Source organism: Silene latifolia, chromosome X (genome assembly GCF_048544455.1).
Source record: "Silene latifolia isolate original U9 population chromosome X, ASM4854445v1, whole genome shotgun sequence".
Taxonomy (NCBI): Eukaryota; Viridiplantae; Streptophyta; class Magnoliopsida; order Caryophyllales; family Caryophyllaceae; genus Silene; species Silene latifolia.
This window is the reverse complement of record NC_133537.1, coordinates 19,134,130-19,145,358: the sequence shown is the minus strand read 5'-3', so window position 1 is coordinate 19,145,358 and position 11,229 is coordinate 19,134,130. Positions and strand designations below refer to the sequence as shown.

Genomic DNA, 11,229 nt, shown 5'->3' with positions numbered 1-11,229 from the left:
CATTGAGGAAAGTTTAGGAGCTACCTTGCGGATGCTCGATCCATTCTGAAGGACGCCAAAGAAGATGGCTTGACGGAGCAGCAGCAGTTGTAGCTATATGACGATATAGCAATCAAACGGAACCTCCAAATAGCCAAGGAGGAGAGGACGGATATCATAGAGGAGAATAAGACCCTCTATGAAAATATAAGAATTGCATTTTTATTAATGTAATTTTTTTTTATTTATGTATATATATATATATATATATATATATATATATATATATATATATATATATTAATTATGTTTATCATGCATTCCTCTCTATCATCTTGCTTCTTCTTTGTTTTAGTTTATTTAATTTGTTTTACTAGCTAATTAAGCGAATAATACTTAAAGAAATAACATAATGGTCGATAAAAACTAACACATACACATGCAAATGAAATAATTAGAAAAAAGAAAATAATGACGATGAAAGACGATGAAACCAACAGTGACGGCGAGATTTACCTGATAATTAGACGATGAAATCAACAGTGACGGCGAGAAGATAAAGAGACGATGAGAAAGAGAGAAAGAGACGATGAGAAAGTGTGTTTGTGTTTGTGTTTGTGTTTGTGTTTGTGTTTGTGTTTGTGTTTGTGTTTGTGTTTGTGTTTGTGTTTGTGTTTGTGTTTGTGTTTGTGTTTGTGTTTGTGTTTGTGTTTGTGTTTGTGTTTGTGTTTGTGTTTGTGTTTGTCTGCTGGGTTTGTGTTTGTGTATTAAGGTTTGTGTTTTGTGGCTGTAGCAGACTTGTGTTTGTGTGGTTTATAGTATGGAAGGTATTGACAGCGGTTATTAAAGAACAACCGTTGTCAAATAAGTTTTAACAACGGTTGTAAATCAACAACCGTTGTCAAATAAGTTTTAACAACGGGTTCCAAAAGAAACCGTTGTGATTACTTTTCACTAACTTTGCGTCAATTTTGCGCCAAATTATTAACAACGGTTGTGCATGTGTAACCCGTTGTTAAAACTTATAACAACGGTTTTTATAACCATACCCGTTGTAATTCATTTTAGTAAAATTCGCGCCATACATTCTACAACGTCTATTGTGATTTTCGTGAATAATCGTTGTTAAGGGGGCGTTGTAGTTGCCTGGATTTGTAGTAGTGTCTAGAGTGAAAGGGGATCTAGGTTGTTAGAAAAGGGGTTAATTAATGAATTGATTGTTAAATTGCTCTTAATTGTTGTTCCATTGTTGCCTTACATCTAGTTAATTAATTACTGATCAGAATTGGTTAATTAGTCTTGCGAACTAGGATTTTCACCGACCGAGTGAAGACTAGTATAGGCCGCGACAATTGAATAGACTGCCTTAATGATAGCGACCGCATGTTAAGTTTAGATCTAAAGGACATAATAAAATCGATCGATCTTGTGGCCTTAAACAATATAATTGCTCAATCAATGAATTAAATATCACCCATGGATGACTACCTAGTGAACCCGATCCTTAGATTTTTTAATATTATTAAATTCGCCTTATTTACTTTATTACAATTAGTTTATAGAAATCAATCAAACAACCCTTCAAGAAACGATTACTTTAAGACGGACTTAAATGTCAACAAACTAGAACAATTATCTCGCCTCCCTGTGGACTCGATCCTTCTTACCGCTAGCTATTAGTTAGTAGTAATTTAGGTTTATTTTGATATAGGTGACACGACTTTAGCCTTATCATTGCCAAATTGGGCTTATGCTGTGAAGTTGAAGATTAGTTTCACTTCAATAGCTGAGTACGTTTGGTTAGCACTACGTGTTAATTTAAATCGAAAGATATTAGCATTTAAGCACTGATCCTTGTTAGATGTTGCTCATATTGTTTTTTGTTTACTCTACCCATTTCTTGGCGGGAATGATGGAAACGCTAGAGTATTTTGTCCCACATTGGTAGAATAAGGAACCATTCTTGTGTTTATATATCAAGTGCCCCTCAACTAGGGATGGCAATGGGTAGGGTCTGGGTAGGGCCCACCTAGACCCGGACCCAGACCCGAGATTTTCCCTTTGGACCCGTACCCTACCCAGACCCGCAAGGGTTTAAAATTTGAGGACCCATACCCGGACCTTATGGGTAAGGGTAGGGTCTGGGTCTACCCGCGGGTCCGAGTTTCAGCCACTTTAGTAACAGGATTAACAGATATGGAGTCTATAATATTAAAAAAAAAAATCATACTACTTTAACATTATGAATTTATTAATCTCTATTGTACACTACAAAATCCAATATACATACCAAAGAGATTAAGAAAGATAAAAAAGACCTAAATTAATTTTACATCCAAATACATGTGAAAGAATCAAACTCGGAACCCAAAAATCAATACCGTACTTGATAGCCGTCTCCATCTGACCATCGCTGGTTGCCGTTAATGGTGGTTGTCGGTCGCCGCCTATTAGAGAGGTGGTTGTCAGTCGCGTATCGGTGCTGTGGTGGTGGTTTTCTTGTGTCAGTGGTGGAATGGTGGTATTGTCAGAAGAGTTTGGTTGGATTTATCACTTTATGGGATAGGGGAAGAGAAAACGACTTTAGTTGGGTTTCTACGATGTGCCAGTATGATCTTAGAAAAGTTGTGATTTTGATTTTTTTTTTTTTTTTTTTTAATGAAGTGTCTAAGGGTCAGGTATGGGTCTCATTACTTAGACCCGAACCCGGACCCGAAATATTTTCTTAAGACCCATACCCGACCCATACCCATTGGGTGTGAAAAAAAGAGACCCATACCCGACCCACTAGGATCCGACCCTCAAGGTCTGGGTCGGGTCCCCGACCCACTGCCATCCCTATCCTCAACTAGGTACTTGTTATTATGGAGACTAGTATGAGGTCTACCCACGCGCGCGCCGCTGTCGCTGTTCGTCCGGTTCGCACGCGCCGTGTGGTGGGATCTGTTTTGTTTTCCCACAAAGTCAGCTTTGAGAATTGTAATTTCATTTATTTTGCATCTGATTTTGGTCCATCCTTTTACTATAAATAAGGGGTCGTTTGGTTAATCATTAAACATCACAGGAATTTAAATTCATGTGAATTGCAAAATTAGCCTATTGTTTGGTTAACCCAATTTACATGAATTGGGAGTTCCCATGAATTTCAATCCCTCCATAATGGAGGAAGTGGTTTACCTAGGTCCCCCTAGATAAGTGAAAATGTCTACATGAATTGCACTTCCTACATGGCAACCAAACAATGTTTTCTAATTCACATGAATTCTAAAATCATGTGTTTTATAACTTTCTAGGCAATACGAATTCCTATGTGCAACCAAACGACTCCTAAGACATTTTTTTGGCCTTCCTAATCATCCAATTTCATTCTATCAAATATACTTTCTCTCTTCTGTTCCTTATAAAATCTGAGCAACAACTTTTAAGTTACTACTTTTTCAATTGGGTGCAAATTGGAAGAGCTCTGTGTATAACTTGGATAGCGTCGTTCTTAGTTGGACAGCACCGTGTCGAGGGCGATTAAGCTTCTAAGGCAATAGCTTCCATACCATGACACAGTGAAGTTATTCTAATCTATTTTTAGTTCGTTTATTTTACCCTTGCAGTAACTATTTTTTCAACGGAACTAATTAAAATGAAGTGATCAAATCTCTATAATATAAAAGATAACTTCTTTTAAGAGTTTTTATTGGTCCCTTAATTTAAGGGAATAAAAAATAACTTTTTAAAGGTGGCCCCCACCACTTACTTAGGGTAGATTTATTTAACCTTAATCTCAATAATATAAAAGATAAGTTCTTTTGAGAGTTTCTATTGGTCCCTTAATTTAAGGGAATAAAAAATAACTTTTTCAAGGTGGCCCCCACCACTTACTTGGGGTAGATTTATTTAACCCCAATACAATTATTTCAATTGAACATATAATAATAATAATAATAATAATAATAATAATAATAATAATAATAATAATAATAATAATAATAATAATAATAATAATAATAATAATTTTTAAAAAATATATATACGAAAGATATACATAGAATGTTTATATAAATATGAACATTATTATTTAAAAAAAAACAAAAATAAATAAGAAATGAAAAAATAAAACTAAAATTTGTATTGCTAAAATAAAATAATAGCGTATACGGATGCTCCGGGTCTTATGACTGATATAAGCAAATTATACAATCAAATCAGTAGCATCTCTAATAAAATTAAACAATCAATTTATGATTTCCATCACTTAAAAAATCGATAAAACAAACATATTTTTAAGAAAAATAAATGATATAACCCATAAACATGGGAGAAAAAAAAAAGTAGTGCAAGTAATATTAAAAAAAGAGTCCACAGAATGCATAAAAATGGTATGAATATAGTTTCATCAAACCTCAAAATTGAATGGTCTACTTAAATTTTACTCCCTCTATTTTTTAATACTAGTCGTTGCGCCGCGCCCTCCCGGGCGCGGAGCCCCGATTTGTGGTTCCGTGCGTAGTAAGCTTTGAGGAAACTTTGCGAATATTTAACGGTTCTGTGTATAGTACATTTTGTGTATAAACCTGCCGATCTGGGGTAATAAAGTTGAAGCTATAATCCCCCGCCTGTTTGCAGTTTTATGATGCGCCAAAGCAAATAGTGCATAGAAAGTGAACAACATAGTATTGTAGAAAAGATAGTTACTTATACACAATATTTAATGTGGATCTATTAGTCGTTTGTTACTAAATAAGCGCAACTGCCAAGAGCTAGTTCTTTATATGCCTTTGCAGTTTATTACAAAACACCCTAACATTAAACGGTCGTTGTTTATCCGTGGCACAGCGGTTAATAAACTGGATCAAAACTTGCTAAGGCAGCTTAAAACCGTCTTGTTATTTAGGTTAGGTACGACCTGTACGTACACTTTGGTTCACTGAATTTTGGATTCAATGTACTTGAGATAGCTATCCCGTTCCTGCAGATCCATGAAACATGTACATATACTGTAAGTTGTTAACGTTCGATTGTGTTGTATAGCTATCTAATGTTTGCGTATGTAGCCTTTTTCTTGGTCAACATTAAATACTCAATATAAAGAAATCAATTATGAAATGCTCAATGTTTGATAGAAAACATGAATACCTAAAATTAGACAACTACATACTCCCTAACACTTCACGCTTCAGGACTTTATTGACATGGGAAAAAAATTGAAGGCTAAGCAATCCATCAAGTAATATGTTCTCTTACTTAAAATTTTGGTGTACTACTAAGCAGCATAAATTGCATGCCGCTTGTAGTTGAGCTAATATCATATAAGTGTGGTATAAAAGCCATATATGACACCACACATACTCGTTAAGGCCACATATACGGCCATACGGGTAGCTGTTTCTATAATAACACATGGGACTCCACAACATTTCCTGAACAGTAACTTAGGCACATTATTCGGCTGAGTGTCTCTTCTTCAGAAAGAGGATTAACTTAAAAAAATTGAAAACTGTTTCAACAACACACAAGCTAAAGAGGATCTGATGGCAATCACAAGTATGCAGAACTTCCTTGAGAAGAAAGTGGAATCCATATGTGGTCAAGAGGTGATATTCACTTCAGTGACAACGCCTAAGTCTTCCACGACTTGCGAGTGTCTTAAATAGTAGAGAAATCACATTTCACAGCCATGGCAACATAATCTTGTAAATCCTTAATGCTACACCGATGAGGGGAGTTCCCTCAGAAGACATAATCAAAAACCTCAATCAAATTTAATGCACAGTTATGCAGATGTTTCATTAAGGCGGTCTTATCAATTCTTTTTGTCTCATGAATCACAACCCTCTCAAAGTTAGGGTCAAATAATAGAGACAATGAAGTTGCGTCTCTAATGTTACTTGGCCAATCAACTTGTTAACCGGTATATGCTTACCGCAGTTTGGACCCTGATCAGCTAATCCATGAAATAAGCCACATACAGTATAAAACAACAATAAGAGAACAACAAAAACCCAATACAACATGACTTAAATCAAGGTGTATTATGAAAACTTTCCCTAATAAAATATATGGTCTCATCATAAGGCCATCTTATACAATAAAGAATGTAGAATTATAGATTCACTAAAACGTTCATGATTCTATTACTGGAAGGTAGTTGTTGGTGAGGGCAATCTGCGGTTAATTTACAAGTCATGGGAAGCAGCCAATGCTTTTCTTTTCTTTTCTTTTACGAAATAGTGGATGAGTTGCATATATGTGACACCCTTACACTAACATAATATGGGCTTGGGCATTGAGGCACTCAGCTAGTGTCATTGACGTGGAGGCATCGTTCTCATTCCCAGTGTTTTATACAAACATTTATACTCACCTCAAAATTAAGATAAAATAAGTGACGTCTTTAGCTGATGAAAAATGACCTTCAGGTTATGGAATTCATCACCAGTTCTTATAGGAATCTTACTCGGGGGTAGCTCTCATCCACCTTGTAATCAACATAGAGAACAATTAGCTAAAATCAAATAGTAATCGAGTTCGTTAAAACTCTTGAGTGAAAACCAAACAATACAACAACAAATAGGAAAGAAATTGGCTCTATTACTTGCAGTTTCACTTTCTTCTGAAACTGAATGTTTATAGCACGAGGTTGTGCTCTAAGATCTAATTAGAAAAAGCTTAATCATAATAAAACTCGATCAACCTTTCCACACACTTCTATGAACCCAACCAGACTACTCACAACCTTCTAAGCCTCGATATCAGAATACTTTTTCTTCACATCCAAACTCTTACACAGTCTATCTAGCAATTGTCCCTCCGGCGAAAATCTCACTCTTCGATATACATCATTTTCAACACTACCTCTTCTGAAAAAATAATTCAAATTAAGAATAAAATAAAGAGCAGCTGAAATGGCGATATTAGGACACTTCTAACGCCTTGAGCTTCATACCCGTGGCAAAACTGTAGTCGATTTTATGTGGAAATAATACTGAGTACTTAAGAAGCAGAGCACTCTAAAAGCTATGTCTAATCATCATAAGTTAATAACCTCCATTCGTCTATGATATCAAGTCTAGACCAACTCAACTTTGCTAATAATAATAATCAGTTACAATACTCCTTCCCCCAAAAGGTTAATAAAAATAAGTATAATTTCACTCAAATAAATACATTATGCCATATATGGAGCATTACAGCCGAAAGTTGATACAAACATACAGAAACTGAACCGAACAGTCAAAAATGCAGAACTGTTCCGAGAATTCTGGCACGCTCATACTTTGTCATGTATTTTGTTTTTTTTTCTCTGTTGTTTCTCCTTCGCTTCTGCGTCTCTTTCTTCACCTTCTACCAAAGGTTCATTTAGATCATCCCCTTCTGGCAGTGCATTACGAAAGGGAAGGGAAGGGGAGGGGAAATGGGATGTGGGTGTTTGGATATAATTTCCTTCCCAATTTGCCTATTGTGGAGAGATTTTGATTTGCTTTGGAGGAGGGAAAATGGATCCCTCCAAATCTCTCTCCCTCCATTTCTCTCCACCCTTGTTTGCTATCCAAACAAGGGACTTTAAATCCCTCACTCTCCCTCCCTTTCTTTTCCCTACAACTCTCTCAATCCAAACACACCCTAAGGAAGTCCTCTTGTGAGGCATTCTAATGTTCTCTCTGTGAAAACATGCACAAGCTTCCATTAGCCAATAAGAGCTTGCTGTATCAACTCCATTCAGCATTTGCTCTATGCCAATGGTAATTTAAGATTAACTGCAACATAGACATCTCAAGAAGACCTGAAAATAAAAACTAAAACAGTCCCATACAACTACATAAAGCAATTTACCATCTACACTAATCACGGTATATGATCAGTCTATTATATGCAAAAGCTTGACAACAAATTGAGGCTTAAATCGACCCAAACCACATAACCACACTATTGATTCTATACCTTTGGTTGATGAGAGTCCGCAACCTTGAATTCTTCAGGTTTGGAAACTGTAACTTGTCACGAAACAACGGATTGGCTTCAATAAGCTTCTTGAGCTCAACCAACATGATAGGCCGGGCGGATTTTGTATCTCCATACTTGGAAAGCTGCTCATTCTCTCTGCAATAACAAAGTAACCCGATTTGAACTTATAGTTCTGCAGCAAAGAAGATTCCTGCACAAAAGTTCATCGGTACCTGAAATTCTCCAATGTCAAAAGTTGGGTAATCTACTTAAAAAGCTCCTCATTAAAAGAAACAAAAACCTTTAAATCCTTCACAAGTATATCCACAGCTTTCAAGCGATCATGCCTACCATTACAACAAACAATTAGCCACCACCACCTCAACAACAACATTTTGTCAATGTCGCAAGGGCTCCAGCAAATGGCATGCTAGATTTCACAGGAGGGTCAAATGTAACCAGTGTTACCCTAGTTACAACCAATTAGCCACATGCCCACATTTTCAAAATATAAACAAAGAATTCACAAGCAACCACTAAACTCACTTGTCCAATGCCTCCAAATACTTCTGCTTTCGGATTTCAAAGAATATCATCATTGAGTACCGATTATCATCTACTTTAGTAAAGCCAGAAAGGTACTTCTCAACCTCATCCCAATTACCATTATGTACTTCATCCTCAAAGTACTTCATATTGAAGAAAAATCCAGATTCTTGCTCAAGCCTATTAATTGTTCCCAATACAACATGAGCCCTCATTTTCATATACAATCACCATCATCATAGCAATAAAAAAAATGCCTCTTACAACGAATAATAAAAAGGTAAACAATTGACTGGGACGGGAAATGAAATAAAAGAAAACCTACTTGTGAACATTCTCTTTGAACTTTTCTTCATCTAAAAACTGCAAAATTAAAAAGACAAGCTCTCTACTAAGAGAAGACATCTTGTTTGCTCCAACCTTTCTCTACCAAACTTCAAATCTGCCAAACCCATACAACAAAAACAGCTGAATTATTGCATACAACACAAACTAAATTAAAAATAAAAAATTCAAACAAATATAAAAAAAGCATCAAACTTTATTTGAAAAACCCCAAAATGAAGTCCAGATGCGAAACCCATGAACTCCAGCAACCAAAAAAAAGGATAAAAAAAGGTAGGGTTTGATATTAAAAAGTTGGAAAACAATGATTGAGACTTGGCTGAGACTAAAGCCACCTTTCAGTGATGACACTTTCGCCTTGCATCATACATTTAAGCAAAAACAAGCAACATACATAGAGTATTAGAATAGTAAAGGGCAAAAAGGTGAGGATGAGCCTAAATGAAATTTAGGCGGCAATATCTGTCCCTTATTTCATACATATGAGCTAATGTCATCGTTCACAAATTCGAATCAGAGCTCAGGAAGATGATTGTGTGTTCAGAAACAATAGGGACAACAGAGGTGAAAAGATGAAACAGGGAAAGATGTTCGTGTGTTTAAAAATGATTGCCTCCTTCACTTAAATCACTGTAAATACCATATAAAAGCTATCGTCATTGAAACTCAAGCAAATATTCATGTATCTTGTCCCTGATCCCGATTTAAGGACATCACGTAGTGCTGGGTTTAACATTTGTCATCAATGCTTTCGTAAAAAAAACAATATCAAACGTATATGGGAAACGAATTTCTATTTCTAACACATTAATATTTAAAGCAAACTCGAGAATTTATACGTGCAATTAAAATTGCGCTGGTGACTGGTGCAGTGGAAAGCGGCGAACTGTAAGAAAAAATAGCAGCATACTCACAAGATATTGCACGAAGCACCTGTGTACGAACATCTCAAGGTCTATATCCCGAACAAACTAACCAAACAACTCATAATTTGCGCACATAAAAACAACCCATAAATTTCAGTTTAAACCCAAAAAAACACAGATCATTGCATGCAATCAAATTTAAGCCCAAAATTAAAACCCTAAATTATTTCAATTTAGGCACAATCAATAATCTATTCCAATAGGTAACATTTAGGAGTATCGTTATTTAAATTAAGTGGTTGAGAATGATGATGTTCCACAATCAATAATACATCTCAAAATATGCTTTACAAACCTATAAAATAGGAAGAAAAAACAGAGGAAAATACCTGTGAGGGGATCTTCGATTTCGATTTCGAGAATACCCTAACAAAAACAATAACTAAATCAAACTGAAATCTAATGTAAAAAATGGATTAAAAAAAAAATAGCGAAATCAATCTGAAATCTAATGTAAAAATTGGATTTTACAAGGAAGATACACTGAGAGAGGAACTTGATTTCGATAATACCGACAAAAAAAAAACGAAATCAAACTGAAATCTAATGTAAAAAATGGATTCAAAAACAATAACGAAATCAATCTGAAATGGTTAGAATTAAGGGAGGAGATCCAACTACTAAAACGACATAAGCATCCCAAAAAAAAGATAAAAAATGGTTAAAATTAAGGGCTTGAGTATACCTGATGCTGGAATCGCGAGCAAAGTACGACAATAAATCTAACACAGAACCAACAACAAATTTGAATACTCTAACAATAATGGAGAATGGTAGGAAATACCTTGAAGAGGATAATCGATTTTTGCGATTTGGGTGAGATCTGTTAGGGTTTGATGAGAGAATGGTATCGGGAGATGTGGCAATGAGTTAAAGGAGAATGTGTAGATTAAGATGTGGATGTGGGTTAAAGGAGAAATGGAGGAAGAAGATCAAAAGAATGAAATCCAACGGACGAGGAGGAACTTGGTTGTGTACTATTCATTGCTACAGTACACACCAAGTTCTCTCTTTTTAAGAGGTAAAGATATGACGTTTTGTTTTTTCGAGGCAAGCCTTTGACTTTAATATTTACAAAAATATATTTGGTAAAAAATTAAATAAATTATACCATTAAATTCCTTATGAAAAACTCTTTCATATGAGTATACATATCACTATATTTAAACATATAATTTGAGAGATATTGAGGAGAGAAGTGTTTGTCTCGAAATGTGAGAAAGTCATATATAGAAAAATAGAGGGAGTACCTTACATGAAAATTGTACCAGTAAGTATAAATTGAAATCAATAATTTCTTGGAATTGACCTTACCACAAAATTGCCTTACATTTATTTAACATTGTTTCATTCAATTATTATTTCAGGATATTACGTATTGTTAGCATACTAACTAAAAATCAACCCGTGCTTTTTTTTTTTGCACGGGATTAAAACTAGTTAAGTTGGAAAGACGGGGTTAATTAACTACCTTGACCCTTGTGAAGTTAAAAAGAGT

The 11,229-nt window shown here is 35.2% G+C and overlaps 1 protein-coding gene across 1 annotated transcript; it reads right to left on the bottom strand.

Moving 5' to 3' along the window:
- Positions 1 to 6,140: 6,140 nt before the first annotated feature.
- On the bottom strand, positions 6,141 to 10,476 carry LOC141623088 (protein TOPLESS-like). The gene is made up of 7 exons (XM_074439135.1): positions 10,417 to 10,476; positions 10,061 to 10,097; positions 8,786 to 8,902; positions 8,461 to 8,640; positions 8,148 to 8,261; positions 7,912 to 8,070; positions 6,141 to 6,448 (listed from the first exon to the last, which is right to left on the bottom strand). The coding sequence occupies exons 3-5, from the start codon at positions 8,863 to 8,865 to the stop codon at positions 8,180 to 8,182; spliced, it is 342 nt and encodes a 113-aa protein (XP_074295236.1). The 5' UTR covers positions 8,866 to 8,902; positions 10,061 to 10,097; positions 10,417 to 10,476; the 3' UTR covers positions 6,141 to 6,448; positions 7,912 to 8,070; positions 8,148 to 8,179.
- Between the last annotated feature and the right edge of the window lie 753 nt (positions 10,477 to 11,229).

Excerpts from the sequence above, each read along its gene's own strand:
- LOC141623088 (XM_074439135.1), bottom strand. The coding sequence starts at position 8,865 with ATGTCTTCTCTTAGTAGAGAGCTTGTCTTTTTAATTTTGCAGTTTTTA. Across the intron at positions 8,641-8,785 it reads TTCAAAGAGAATGTTCACAA|GCTTGAGCAAGAATCTGGAT; the intron begins GTAGGTTTTCTT and ends AACAATTAATAG. Across the intron at positions 8,262-8,460 it reads TATTTGGAGGCATTGGACAA|GCATGATCGCTTGAAAGCTG; the intron begins GTGAGTTTAGTG and ends TTGTAATGGTAG.